This window comes from Lampris incognitus, chromosome 4 (assembly GCF_029633865.1).
Source record: "Lampris incognitus isolate fLamInc1 chromosome 4, fLamInc1.hap2, whole genome shotgun sequence".
Classification (NCBI taxonomy): domain Eukaryota; kingdom Metazoa; phylum Chordata; class Actinopteri; order Lampriformes; family Lampridae; genus Lampris; species Lampris incognitus.
Window position 1 is genome coordinate 45,924,992 of NC_079214.1, and position 15,679 is coordinate 45,940,670.

At 43.8% G+C, this 15,679-nt stretch overlaps 1 protein-coding gene across 1 annotated transcript; it reads right to left on the reverse strand.

The window, feature by feature from the left end:
• Window positions 1-434: 434 nt before the first annotated feature.
• Window positions 435-10,458, reverse strand: htatip2 (HIV-1 Tat interactive protein 2). Its single transcript, XM_056278899.1, has 6 exons — window positions 10,341-10,458; window positions 9,176-9,365; window positions 8,975-9,082; window positions 3,961-4,098; window positions 3,727-3,788; window positions 435-1,791 (listed from the first exon to the last, which is right to left on the reverse strand). Exons 1-6 carry the CDS (start codon window positions 10,445-10,447, stop codon window positions 1,575-1,577), a joined length of 822 nt encoding a protein of 273 aa, XP_056134874.1. The 5' UTR covers window positions 10,448-10,458; the 3' UTR covers window positions 435-1,574.
• Between the last annotated feature and the right edge of the window lie 5,221 nt (window positions 10,459-15,679).

Consider the following 15,679-nt stretch of genomic DNA (forward strand, 5'->3'; position numbering starts at 1 on the left):
AGCAGTAATATTGTTCGGCCCCAACTAAAAGTCTGTAACTTTATTATGGTAAAATTGCTTATCGGTCAATGAGGTTGTTTCATGAAGGCTATTGGGAGAAAATAGATCAAACGAGGTTTGCTGTAAAAGAGGAAATTTGACATTAAAGATGCATGCCCATGTCTTATAAGGAGCTGGATTATCTGTATGAAGTCTTTTCCTCCATGTGCTGTGAACATAATTTATCAGTATCATTTATCAGTGTGCCACAGCAAACTGTTGCTGCTTTATGCCATAGCTTAGTTACTCAGTACACCATAATATTCAGAGACTGGGTGGCTAAAAATGGGTCATCTGGTCATTCATAACATCAACAATCTAACTTTATGTATTGTGGCATAATAAAATCACAATGTAATGAGAACAGAAAATAAATAACATCTGTATATTGGCTGGACTTTTTTTAATGTCAAAGAAATAAATATACAACAAATTCTAAGCACTGCTATTCATACCAAACACTATTGCAATATATTTTATAAAATACCCCACACAATAAATCAAAAATGAATGAAAAACATAATTAAGAAAGCATGAAGTAAGCATTTGACATTTTTCTCCATATTCATGAAAGAGAAAAATAAATGGTCAATTTCAATTTAAGGCACTGTTTTGCAGAAAGGTTAAGTGCCGGGTCTTGGGTTAAGTACAAAGACATGAATATTAAAGGCCTGATGATGGCAGCTCCCAATGAATTACTGGACAACACCAACAAACAAGACCACCGAGTCAAACCCAAAGGACTCCCCTTTTTCCACTTGAAATACAGTGAAGAAATAAAATATTTTCTTTTGTTTTCCCAGACAGTCCTCTCCACGATGGATCAACTCATACAACCACATTATAGTTCTGCCAAAGAAAAGTAAGTACTGGGGTTATCTTTTCTATTTACCACCATATCTCGTGTTCACACCACTTCTTTTTAATACTCCTTATTGTATTTGTCATTATTGTGTTTTGCTGTGAAATGATGGCAGTCCTTCATAGGTAAGTGATAAAAGTTAAGGAAATACCATGAAAAGAGAAAATAAATTGTTTGATGGTGCAAATCAAAGAGTGAAGATGATGCGATCAAAGTGCTCAGTCTGATTTATAGTGATCATGAGAAATCTGCACATCAGTTTCTCTACAGTCTATCCACCACCATCTTAGCCTTACCCACTTTCGGCTCATAACATATGAAAGAGTTATGAAAAAGTTAGAAAATACATGTTTTAATAATAAATTAACCCCTCCCCCCACATGCATGCACGTGTGCAAACGCGCACGCACGCACTGATCAGACTCGGTCAACATATATCAACAATATGCATATCCTCAAATGATAAATTCTTTGGTGAAGGAAAAAATAAATAATTGATAGGCTTAGTTTGTAGAGGCTGCTTTACAAAAACAAATGTGGATACAGCAGGAAAGAAAGTGAACACCAAACAGTAACCTGCAGGGAATAAGGTGAAAAGATAACATGTTAAAATGCCCTTGGTGCATCACCAGCTTCAAAAGCTGTCCCGTTTCCCTCATTTTGACATCACATCCTACTTGTGGGTGCTGCTGCCAAGGGTGTAGATGGCTTTGTTCTCCAGGATCTCCGTCTGCTTCTCAGGCTGAAGCAGTGTGTTGGAAACCATGGCTTTGGCCACAGCTTGGATTGGGATGGACATGGCTGTCGGAAACACTGAGGACAAAGTCCCCAAGAACTTCCTGGCCATCCACTCAGAAGGCCGACTCTCCTGCCTGTCCACCAGGAGAACCCTTTTTAGGAGGAAAAATAAAGAGGTATTGGAGTTGACATTAGAATGAACTTTTCCACAAAGTTTGAAAAATTCAAGTTTAACTTCATTTAACAGCCAAGTGCGTTTGCACATACCAGGAGTTTCTCAACGAATTGGTGTAATCTCATAAACACAATATTTTAACATAGAAACAAAAACCTGAGAACTTCCATAAAAAAACAGTATGTGACAGAGAACACTGAAAAATACAAATATCTAGATTGTGACTATGTAAAGAACTTTGATACTCTAACAACGAAATCCTTAACAATACTTTGATTTACATATGAATAGACACCAGTTAAAAGGTTACACTGACAGATTAAGCTAAATCATAGGGCGTGTTTACATCCTATTTCACCACTGGATGTGATTCGTTTTGAGGGACAGTGCGCAACCATGTTTAAATTACATCCAAGTGCTGTAGAAGGTGTGGTGTTCCTGTGGTCAGATGAGAAGACCAGGCTACCTGACCACTACCTCCATAAAACTACCATTGTTTTCAGCATGAAGCTGAGAGAGAGGGACTGGTTGTGTCTGTGCATCTAATTGCTTGCCCATTTGAGGGAATCAGATATTTGCAAAACCTGTTGCACACATTTTTTGAGAAGTGGAAAAAATGATGTTGGCTACTGCAGCGGTTGTGTGCCAACGCCCATCATAACTGAGGTAAATAATGTAATGGGTTGTATGGAGGTAAATTTATCAGGATTTGTGTGGACTACAATGGCTAGGATAACGCGCGCGCGCGCGCACACACACACACACACACACACACACACACACACACACACACACCATAAAGTCACTTTAAACCATCCAATTGCAGAACGAATTTATTGCATTTTTTTTGGAAAAGACAAAATAAAATGCTAATCAGTTTGTACGGTAGTACAGCCAGTAGTTGATGACAGTTGATAAACAATCTCCCCGTGTGTGGGGTGCAACAAGATTATATCATCAAAAGCTCTTGTTTAAGTAGATTTAATGAATGAATAATTGCATCGAGAGCGAGAATTTTGCAATACGTTGCATGACAATGCCAAATGGAGCCCCCCCCCCCTTTCTCCCTAATTGTACGTGACCAATTACCCCACTCTTCCGAGCCATCCCGGTCACTGTTCCAACCCCTCTGCTGAACCGGGGAGGGCTGCAGACTACCACGTTTCCTCCGATACATGTGGAGTCGCCAGCCGCTTCTTTTCACCTGATAGTAAGGTGTTTCGCCAGGGGGATGTAGCGCTTGGCAGGATCACGCAATTCCTCCCAGTTCCCCCTCCCCCCTGAACAGGTGCCCTGACCGAACAGAGGGGGCACTAGTGCAGCAACCAGGACACATACCTACATCCGGCTTCCCACCCGCAGACACGGCCAGTTGTGTCTGTAGGGACGCGCAACCAAGCCGGAGGTAACACAGGGATTCGAACCTTGGTTGGCAACGGAATAGACCGCTGTGCTACCTGGATGCCCCAAATGGAGTTTTAACATAACATTACCCTACTAAACCCAAACATATAAATCAAGCCCCAAACAATTATGTGCCAACCATGTCCAATACACCATCACAATGTATGATACTAACAGGCAGACCTGTGAAAATTAAAAATGTCAGAGATGATGTACACAGTGCACGTTGATGTAGGGCTGCAAGAGCCTATGGCTGAGAGTACAGGGGATTCAAGATATTATTGTCCTCTCAAGTGGTCTATCTAGAACAGTACTGACTTTTCAACATGACAATGTAAAGTCAGATTTATCAAGGTTTTCAAAAGAGGACAAGTACTGCAAGAATGGTTTCACTTAAATTCCATGTTTTCTCACTTATTTAAGTCATCCAAATATCAATCCAATTTCAAAATGCTGACCCCCCCCTCCAAAAAAAAAACAAAAAACAAACATACATGAAAATACTTACACAGGTCTATAGATGGAATATCTGTCAAAGCCCAGGGCTTCGATATCTGCCTCAACTTGTCCCTGGAAGATAACTTATGTTCATTCCCAAATTTCACTGATTTTTTATTTTTGTTTGTGATACCATCTGAGTGAGGCTTTTATTTCAAAAGAAATCAATAAGTTACATTAGCTTATGTCATCATAGTCAAAGCTAATCACTTGAATTATGCAGAAGAGAATCAAACATAAGTACCTTGACCCGAAGGTAGAGGAAGCTGCTGTTTTTGTCCGCCCCTTTAGAAGACTCCAGGTGGAACTGTGTGCAGCCGCCGGCCTTGGCAAGCTCCGCTGATTTCAGAACATAGTCATGATCCACACGGATGAAGCCCTCCTAAAATGAAAGATGAAAATAACAGGAAAAAAAAAAGGTGAGAAGTCAGTCTCTCAACCATCCTGTGACGACTTTCAAAGACTGGAAACACTTCTTCTCCCATCAGACTATAACTGCCTTAAGGTTATGTTTTAATGTGATACAATGCTGTATCACATGTTTGGACAGACACTGTGTTTACGTGCAGTCAATAATCGGATTAAGGTGGATAATCAAATTAATTGATCTCTTCAATAGCCCAAGTTTAAAAGACTTGGTGGATAGCTGAAATATGGAACAGAAGCTATGCTGCATGCAACCTACTTCCAGCATTGTGTCTGATATTTTTCAGGAAATGTCCCAGTTTTTGATTTTTCACCCATCCAAAACCTTTAAGATATTACGCTCCTTGTTCCAGTCTCTCTCTAGAAATGTGGTTTGTTCACCGCGGATCAAAAAGGGGAGGAGACCTACAATATCTATATTGTTGAGGTGCTGGCTAGCGGGATCGGTAGCCAAAGATTAAGAAAAGGAAGCTACACACCTCTTTTTTTATCTGAAGAAGGCAGCTAAGTTAATTAACACCTCTATTGGAGTTATGAGTGTGTGACTTCCTTTCCTTAATCTTTGTTTACTGCTGCTAGCCATGTTGTCCTTTGTCTATCATTTCCATGTCAGATGCCACTAGTGGGACTTGGTGCATATGCACAACCAATTCTCTAGCTCCGTTAATTGCATTGTGCTTGCACTGATTCACACCTTAACTGGATTATGATATTACAATTTTTCTGAATGCGTAAACACTAAGAGTTATTCTTGAACCACTATTTCTGAAAAGTTAACACTTTTAGCCAATGCATTTACCAAGTGTGCCAAACTGAATGCACGTTCTCTGCTTTACACTCAGTTTGCAATTTTGTAACACTTTTTGCAAAACTGTTGACACAACTCACTGCTTTACCCTCAGTTTTTCAATTTATGAACACACCTCCAGCAAAACTGTAAACACTGGTCTCTACATTGCTAGACTATTTTGCCAACTGCCTTTCCACATCAACACATGTGAAAACACTTAGATAATGAGTTAAAAATCAGAGCTAGAACACTATATATAGGCCACATGTAAACATTTGGTTTGGACAACAATGGAGGACAATACTGGAGAGAGAGTAAGAGGGGTGACAACTACAGGAGGTGGAGGTGGAGGAGGAGGAGGAGGAGGAGGGTGAAGGAGGATGGGGAGAAGGAGAGGTGTCAGGAACACAATAACTGATGAAATCAGATGGGATGAGCATGAGGGAGGCTGGGCAACAGGTTCAACCAAATCTAAGTCGCTATACTGTTACAGGTATGATTGGCATATTTTGAAATGATAACTGGTAAGTAACTAAGAGATGTAGTCTTACTGGTACAGTAATATGTACTGTACGTTAATAATGAGAAGGATCTATCACTAAAACCATTCAAATGTTTTTACAGAACTGCAAGAAAACCAGTATCTGGTGGAAGAGGTCGACTGTTCACCTCAGAGCAGGAGACCCACATTGTAAATATGGTCATTGCAAATAACTGCAGACTCAGAACTGCAGGACCACGTAATAGCAGATAACACCATATTCCAAAACGTCAACAGAGTGAGTCTCTCTGCATGGTTTTGTCTACTGAAACACAATAGAATTGGGATGAAGCAATTTTAGAGTCCCTTTCAAAAGAAACTCGGACTGTGTAAAACAACAGATATGAATATGTGCAGGTAAGCTATACTATCCTATCATTGGTACTGGATCTGAAAGTGTATAGTGCTATCATATTGACTGATCCCTGTCTTTTCGTACTGTGCTAAATTGTTTTGTCTTGTCTCTTTCAGGGAGTCATGGAGCTAGAAGCAGATGCAGTACTTCATGAACTAATAATATAAGTGGACGAGGCAGGTTTCAACCTTGCAAAAACAAGGGGCCACTGCAGAAATATCATCAGACACCGGGCCATCATCAATGTCCCGGGACAACATAACAATGTGTGCAGCTATTAGTCAAAATGACGTCCTTCACCATCATGCAACCGTAGGCACATACAACACTGCACACATTATTACATTTCTGGACACCCTCATCAATAGACTAATTCCTAATGACCAGGGGCCAGAGCAGCCCAGGTAAGTTATCATCTGGGACAATGTTAGTTTCCACCGGGCTACTTTGGTCCGAAATTGTTTCACAGGTCACCCACTTTTCATTGCACTCAATCTCCCTCATACTCTCCATTCTTGAATCCTATTGAAGAATTCTTCTCTGCATGGCATTGGAAGGTGTATGATCGCCAGCCCCACCACTGCATACCCCTCTACAGGCAGTGGAGGAGGTTTGTGGAGACATCAATCAGAGATCATGCCAGGCCTGAATACGGCGCTCCGGGTGATACTTTCCAATCTGCCTAGCTCAAGACAACATCGCATGTGATGTGCATAAAGTCTTATGGCCAGACCTACGAAGAAAGTGAGATTTAGCCTTATTTTTTCTGTTCTCTTTTTTCTAACGCAAATGTTTTTGTTTTCTTCTACTTGCGCTTTTGTTGTTGGAGTGTTAGAACATTTTGAGAAAAAAATGTCTCCCCCTTATTTGTATTGATAGTGTGCTATGTTCAGAGTTCACCTCTACACTTCACAAACTTGGATACCTGTGTGTTTACTACATGTATGACACAACGTAAGTGCAAACTGCTATGTTCTGCACACAGAAAAAGCAAAAGCCACAAGTTTTTTTTATCTATACTATTGGTATGTAGTTGGTGCTTCACGTGCTTATTCAAATGATGGTTTGTGTGTATTGTATTGATGCAAAAGCACAATTTCCTTTAAAAAGAATTTGAAGAGTTTTGCAAGAATTGTTTGCTTTTTTACAAGAGATGTATAATGTTTTGCTGGTTTGGTGTAATGTTTTGTGGTTGGTATGTAGTGTTTTGTAAAAATAGCCTAGTTTCAAACATAGTGCCTAAGCAATAAGGAAAAAACTTCAATCGTATCATTAAGGTGATGACACGGCAGTTGCAATGATCAAAGTATTGCCTTAATCTGATTAAAATCAAATCTTTAGCTTGCACACAAACACACAGAGTGACATCAACTATTTCACAATGCCGTCAATAAGTGTTCAGTACAAAAGGCGCATTGTTGTGCGTGTTAATTTTTTCACCTGGGCACCAAACTTTGGCACTGGAGCAATACTCTTATGTAAAAACAAAATACTGTTATTAGTGTCAACGAGTTTACACTGATGAGCCAAACATTATGAGCACTTACAGGTGAACCAAATAACGCTGATCATCTCCAAACTAGGGCACATGTCAGGGTCTGGGTAGATTAGATGATAAGCAAACAATCAGTTCTTATAGTTAATGTGTTGGATACAGGAGAAATGGAAAGGAGGAAAGACCTGAGCGACTTTGACAAGGGCCAAAATGTTATGGCCAGACGACTGGATCAGAGCATCTCTGAAATGGCAAGACTTGTGGGGTGGTCCCAGTCAGCAGTGGCAAATACCTACCAAAAGTGGTCCAAGGAGGTACAAACCAGCAACAGGGTGTTGGGCACCTAATGCTCATCGATGCGCGGGAGCAACGTAGGCTATCCCATCTGGTTCGAATCAACTGAAGGTCTACTGTGCTCAAGTCACAGAAAATTTTAATAACGGTTACGGGAATGTGTCACAACACACAGATATTAAGATGTATTTTTATAAATCCCCATGGAGAAATTCATTTTCTGCAGTTAACCTAGATCGCACCCTGCTTCATATGGGGCTGCATTGCCGCAGACTGGTCAGAGTACCCATGATGACCCCTGTTCACTGTCAAAAGCACCTACAATGGGCACGCGAGCATCGGGACTGGACCTTGGAGCAGTGGAAGAAGGTCGCCTGGTCTGATGAGTCCCATTTTCTTTTAGATCATGTGGATGGCCATGTCCATGTGCGCTGTTTACCCGGGGAAGTGATGGCACAAGGATGCACTGTGGGAAGACGAAAAGCCAGTGGAGGGAGTATGATGCTCTGGGCAATGTTCTGCTGAGAAATCCTGGGTCCGGCCATTCATGTGGACATCAGTTTGACACATGCCACCTACCTAGACATCGTTGCAGAACAGGTACACCCCTTCATGGCAATGGTATTCCCTGATGGCAGTGGCCTCTTTCAGCAGGATAATGTGCACTGCCACACTGCACACATTGTTCGGGAATGGTTTGAGGAACATGATGAAGTGTTAAAGGTGCTGCCCTGGCCTCCAAATTCTACAAATCTCAATCCGATCGAACATCTGTGGAATGTGCTGAACCGACAAGTCCATTCCATGGTGGCTCCACCATGCAACTTACAGGACTTGAAAGATCTGTTGCTAATGTTTTGGTGCCAGATACCACTGGACACCTTCAGGGGTCTTGTAGAGTCTATGCCTCGGCAGGTGGGCGGTGTTTTGGCTGTACACCGAGGACCAACAGCATATATTAGGCAGGTGGTCATAATTTTTTGGCTCATCAGTGTATGCTGAATATGGAGCTGCCAGGGAAGAGGAAAAGAAGAAGGCCAAAGAGGAGGTTTATGGATGTGGTGAGGGAGGACATGCGGGTGGCTGGTGTGACAGAGGAAGATGCAGAAGACAGGAAGAAATGGAAACGGATGATCGACTGTGGCGACCCCTAACGGGAGCAGCCGAAAGTAGTAGTAGTAGTAGTGTATACCACTGGTGTTGCTCTAATACTTAATGGCACCAGGAAAACCACCCACAGTGACAAACACAGTAGTAACAACTACTATTTATGTATCCCTAATATATCACTTATTTAATATATATACTTTTGTCCTAGTTACAGGAGGTTCAATAGTGTTTCTGGGTTTCAACTCACAGTCCCCGCTTTAGCCTTTGTTGTTCCCAAGCAGCAGTAGCCCACATCATGGCCCTGGAAAGCAGCAGCATATTCATCCAACTTCTCAAAGTCGACCACCTCTTGTACCTGAATACAGAAGAGAGAACTGTTAACCAACTCATGGCCTTCTTTTTGACCGTGAATGCAAATGACAGACAACCGACAGATTTGTACACAAACCAGGTTCTCATATGCTTTGTCTTCAAATGTGAGCTTTCTCCGCCCGATGAGCGTAATCTTGGAGAAGATGTTCCGCTCCAACAGCTCCTGAAGCAGCACCTTGCCCGTTTCTCCTGAAGCACCGAGGAGGAAACAGCTTCTGTTCTGGAGCCTCAAGTTCTCCTCCAGCGTCTTTACATCCTCAGCCATGCTACGTTTTCAAAACAGCATACAACAATGCAATGTTGATTTGTCAGTATACTGTGCATTTGTATGTTCTGTGTGTGGAATAGGAGAAGATGGATGATATTTCATGTAAAACCAGACATTTACTTTCCCTTACTTTAGAACAATTACTATTCTACAGACTGTCACACCTACTTGATCTCTTTATGAACCCTGCCAACACTGATTCTGACTACTGTCATATATCATCATGACTGTCATATCAGTCCAGCTGTGTTCAGTTTGACTGAACAGTGAAGGCAAGTAGTAATGGCTCTTGATTGGCTGTTTGCGTTGTTGTTTTCATTACCTTCTTTCATTTGCTTTCTATCGCTGAATGGGCAAAGGGACACACACACCCATTCAACAACACCATTGATTTCAGGCACTATTCACAAAACACCTTGTCATAATCAAATACTAATAACTTTTTATTCTAATTGCACCTTTCTGAACACCAAAGGTCACCTTACAATTGCATTAAACTTGGGAATTAAAATCATGCTTATAAATCACGAGTAGAAAAGGGCAGCAAAACAACAGCACAGGAACAACGGTAAAATCACAGAACAACCGAAAAACATGGGAGCAATGATCAAGCAATCAATCAATCAAGTTGCGTTTTACTTTTTTTTAAAACAACAAAAAAAACCACAATGTTGTTCTTGTTGGAAGAGTGAAAAACAGCAAATCACTATCAACAATTAATCACTTATTATGGGGTTTACACAACGTGGCGACCTGCGAATCATTTAGGAGTCATCGTATTAGCGCCTAAAGAGTGCAAGTCATTTCCCCATCGGCCTGAAATCAAAGTCTTTTAGCGCCATGTAATGTTTGTTATATGTATTACTCGGAGAAACACCTTGCACAGGAGGCACAGAAAGAGACGCGGATTGAGAAACTGCGTTGTATTTACCAGCCTTAGCTAGGGCGATGTGTCTGTCAAGGTGTCTTTTACCTGGGGATTGTGACCGGATCCAAATTTTCCAGGTAATGTAAAACCGCTGCGATGGCAACAAACACGACCGCTAAGAGCCGGGCGGCCGTGCCGAGGGCGCCTCTCATCGCCAAAAGCGGTCACCACTTCCGGCTTCCTGTTTCAGAGGAGGGGGGGGCGACATCCTGACAGCCAATCAGAACGGACGTGTGCTCTACGTGAAATCCAGCAAGCGAGCCTCAGCCGACCACTACTACTGCTGCAGAAATCTACTACTACTACTTTCGGCTGCTCCCGTTAGGGGTCGCCACAGCGGATCATCCATTTCCATCTCTTCCTGTCCTCTGTCACACCAGCCACCTGCATGTCCTCTCTCCCCACATCCATAAACCTCCTCTTTGGCCTTCCTCTTTTCCTCTTCCCTGGCAGCTCCATATTCAGCATCCTTCTCCCAATATACCCAGCATCTCTCCTCCACACGTCTCCAAGCCATCTCAATCTTGCCTCTGTTGCTTTGTCTCCAGACAGAAATAATAATTTCATTTATTTAGCACTTTTCTAAAACAATGTCACAAAAGTGCTTTACAAAGAAATAAAACTAGACAATGCAAAAATAAGAGTAAGACCAAATAAGTAAGAGTAAAAATAAAATAGTATAAATAAATAAAAACAAATATCAAACATTTGTAAAAACTTTCTGGGATTTCCTACCTTGATTACTGAGCGTGCATCCATCCATCCATCCATTATCTGAACCGCTTATCCTGCTCTCAGGGTCGCAGGGATGCTGGAGCCTATTCCAGCAGTCATTGGGCAGCAGGCGGGGAGACACCCTGGACAGGCCGCCAGACCGTCACAGGGCCGACACACACACACACACATACCTAGGGACAATTTAGTATGGCCGATTCACCTGACTTACATGTCTTTGGACAGCCGGAGCCCCCGGAGGAAACCCACGCAGACACGGGGAGAACATGCAAACCCCACACAGAGGACGACCCGGAATGACCCACCAAGTACACCATCTGACTACCATGCCTGACTACCATGGGGACTAGAGCCTTCAGTCGTTATACCCCCGCCAATGGAACTCTCTCCCACAAGAAATTCGCAACATTGTCTCTCTTTCAACCTTCAAATCCCATCTCAAAACGTACCTTTTCAAACCGGCATATTCAGTCTGATCCACGCTTTATTGAGTTTTGTGCAGAGGTTGATTTCATACTTATCTGTTGTGTTAACTTTTTATTGTCTAACCTGCTTTGTTTTGATATTACGTTGTCTGACACTCTGATACAATGCTGCTTTTTTTGTTTGTTTGTTTTTTTTAACTGTATTCTGTAAGGTATCCTTCAGTGTTTTGAAAGGCACCCACAAATAAAATGCATTATTATTATTATTACCAAGGTTGGACAACCGCGGGGCTCGAACCCCGGACCTTCTTGCTGTGAGGCGACCGCGCTAACTGCTGCGGCACCATGTCACATTATTCAAGATGCATCAAGTCATAAATCAATTAATGTACCATAACCCTTTACTATGAGCTGCTTCCACACTCACGGTTGCAAATTTTACGCCATTGTGTCTACAACTAGTGAGTTTTCAACCAAACTGGTTGGCCGAGCGGAATATACCGCCGTTCTTGCAATCCGCTTGTCATGTGGCTGGGAGGTTCGTATCCCAGACTCGCCGTAACCGGTCACAGCCAGAGCGTCCACGGGGTAAAGCATTCATTAGGCCAACCTTACCCGAGGGATAGTGGGTGTAGATCGGTGTAGTGTCTAGGGACTCGTCGTTCTCCAGCGACCCCCCCTGGTCCATCCAGACGCCTGCAGCCAAGCAACCGAAAGCATTCTCCCTACGTCTCCTTGGCGACTTGAAAGTAATGCAATCCATGCGAGGCTTCAGCGTGTAAAAGAGCGAGAGCAGCCGACACGAGTTTGAAGGCAGCTGGTGTTACAACTATCTCCTTCCTGTGGAAACGTGAGCCAGGGAAGTTATTCGACAAGAGTTCCGGCCATATGCCATTCGGTTAATCGGGTGGGGTAAGGGGAAAACTAGAAATAAATTTATAAAAAAAACACTGGTGAATTAATTCAAAAGCGACTACAGACAAAAAGTACCTCTGGCAGATTGTTTGTTGACACCCATACATTTATTGATAAATGATGTACGTAACATGCCCCCACTGCGCTCCTCTTGATAATTTTGGTGTCACTTTGTTTTCCCCATGCAATTATTTTTTGTTAAGTTTTGTTAAGCCACAGGGGGGTATGGTGGGCATTGTGCCAGATGAAGACGTACCCGGCCAGCTGCAGCCCTTGGGGATGTAAGACTGAGGGAGGTCGTGCCACGAAGTTGGGACTGGAGTGAAAACGCTGGCACCGTCCTGGAACACAACCCATTGGCAGGCAGCAGACCAGGGTGCCGCACTGTCCGGGAGAAATTCCGTAAACCAGCTCAGCTGACGAGGACTGGAGGTCTTCCTTAGGGGTGGTCCACAGGCCAAGCAAAACCCATGGGAGCCGGTCGACCTAGCTGCTGTCTGTGAGGCTGGCCTGAACAGCGGCCTTCATCAAACGATGAAACCGCTCACCTAAACCGTTGCCCTCCGGGTTGTACGCCATGGTGCAGTGGAGCACTTGTCCATTAGTCCCGATGGCTTGCCTTTTACGTCTGGCATTGCTGCGACAATGCTGTGTTCCGATCCGATTAAACGTTTTTACCTGAGTCATGTGAGTGAACGTTGAGTTGTGTAGTTTGATTAAATGGGGTACGCTCCGACTAGAGCGTCGCCTGTCGTGTCTTTTTTCACAACGTAACATTGAGGCGTTTCTCCTCGCTGCTGCCTTGGACGACATGTCAGACGGGAGAAAGCGTGCACTGTTGCTGCACTGTCTCGGAGCAGAGGGACAGTTCGGAACTTTCACAAAATCCGCCAAATATGAAGAGGCTGTAAATCTACTCAAAGAACACTTTGGCACTCCACAGAGCGCTCTTTTCAGTCGCGTTATATTCAGGCACCGACACCAACGAGCGGGTGACTCGGTGTCCCAGTATGTGGCTGATCTACGAGGCCTAGCTAGCGTATGCAAATTTGAGGCGCTACAAGATGAAATAGTACGTGACGTGACCAACTCATTTTCCACACAAACTGTGACAGAATTAGGGACAAACTGTTGCTCGGAAATGATGACCTGACACTAGCCCAGGCTCTTAAGATAGCACTGCAGGTCGAGTCTGCACCCGAATGCACGGCAAGTCTTGTCTTCCCCCACCTTGCTGCCCCTGAATGATCAGCCAGTGGGTACCACCCGATCACAGGCACCAACTCCTTTCGCCAGTGCTGTTAGCAGAGCAGACAGTGTACAAGTAGCCTCACAACCCCATGCTTGCTCACAGCAGCAATGTGGGAACTGTGGCTCTCCCACACACAATTCAAGAGCACAAACCTGTTCTGCTCGTGGGAAAACCTGCTCCAACTGTGGAAAGCTCAATCACACCCACAAAGTCTGTAGGTTTGCCCCAGCCAGAGCCCAGCGACAACTCCCAGCCGCACCTGCTTCTGCAACAATATTCCATAATGTTCGCTCAGGATGAGTGTCATTTAAAACATGTTCATTGATCGGTGACGACATCACCCCACCCCTCCTCCTCGACACGGGGGCCACAGTATCACTGCTGAACTTTGCAACTTGGAAACGATTCTTCTCCACAAGCCGCTGGGACCGCCCTCCATGACCCTACACAGCTACAATCATGCTGAAATTGACATTGTGGGCTCGCTTCAGTTGCCCGTGAGGTATGGGGACAAGACTCTGCCGATGTTCACGTTTCACACCACGTGGCCAATCTCCTTGGCCTTGACCTCTTCAGCAGCCTAGGTTTCACCCTGTTAGACACTGCTGGCACAGAGATTCACACCGTTGCCAACCCCTGGCAGCAACAGTGGCCTGCACTCTTTGACAGGCTGGCTGTCTCGCTACCTTCACCCACCAGCCCCTGTTAGACCCAACAGTAACGCCTATCATGCAGCTGCTCCACCGCTCTCCTCTGGCCCCGCGCGATGACATCTCCTCTGAGCTATAGCGCATGCTTGATGATGGCATAATTGAGCAGGTGAACGCTTCACCTCGGATATCCAACTTGGTTGTGGCTAAGAAGAAGGGGGGGGGGCTGCGCATTTGTGTTGTGTGGATCTGAAAGCGGTAAACAAAGCCATAATACCTGATAGATACCCCTTGCCAATGATAGAGGAGCTCACTGCCCAGTTCCATGGGTCCACCATTCTCTCAAAACGACCTCCGCCAGGGCTATCTCCAGGTGCCCCTACACCCTGAAAGCAGCAACCTCACCCAGGGGCGAAAATCTGATATCAACTTTGGAGGGGACAATTACACGAAATTTCTCAAGCGCAATTCCTGAGGGAGACACCAAAAGTAGTGCTGTAACACATAGCCTACGTTGTAATATGTTAAATGTATATTGAGGAGCCATAATTACTACTACTGGATAACTGATAGGTAGTTAGCTTGCTTGCTTTAGTTTGGTCCATCGGTTTGTTCGCCAGTTCTGAAAATTCAGCTACTGAGTGATCCCTGCCAACAAAAATCATGATAATGCGATTGGCTTGATTGTTAGCTATATGCACTGAGTGCCTTTCAGACGGTAGACACAAACACACGGTCACCTAAGGTCACTGCATTGCTAGTTTCTCTCAAATTCAAACAGCCACAAACACTGGTTGATGCTACTGTAACTTAGCTAAGTAAGCTAGCAAACATCAGTTAACTACTAGCTAACATAAAGAGTGACCTGTAATTCAATGCAGCGAAAATTAAGACTGGTCACGATTATAAATGTGTTTTATTGTATTGAGTGGTAGAAGTAAAGAAATGTCTAACATATCATTTTTGAACTACTTACTGGACTGGAGGTTAATGTTAACCACCAAAGAAAGACTATCAGATTTCCCTCATGCACTGTAGTACTCGGGAGGAGGGGGGGGGGGGCAGTGGCAGTGGATAAAACCATTGTGATGTAAAGGGCAGGGGATCGCGATCTTTTGAAACTTAAATATGCACTATTAAGTGTCTATAATCAGCACAGGTGCTTTCGTCGTGTATCATTAATATTATTGAAATTACATAGTGATATATTGGGGGGATATATCATATTTTTCCCAGGATGGGGGGGTCGTGTCCCCCCCGTCCCCCCTGGGATTTCCGCCTATGACCTCACCGCCTTCATTACCCACAAAGGGGTCTTCTGCTACACACGTATGGCCTTTGGGTTTAATCAGCTCCAAGTTGTTTCCAGAAAATCATGGCCTCCATCTTTGCTGGGATCCCGGGCGT

Bases quoted from the DNA above. Each gene is read 5' to 3' on its own strand.
- htatip2 (XM_056278899.1), bottom strand. From the start codon at position 10,447: ATGAGAGGCGCCCTCGGCACGGCCGCCCGGCTCTTAGCGGTCGTGTTT. The intron at 3,789-3,960 runs GTACTTATGTTT...GTTATCTTCCAG, and splicing joins TCCTCTACCTTCGGGTCAAG to GGACAAGTTGAGGCAGATAT. The intron at 1,792-3,726 runs GTAAGTATTTTC...CCTCCTAAAAAG, and splicing joins TATTCCATCTATAGACCTGT to GGTTCTCCTGGTGGACAGGC.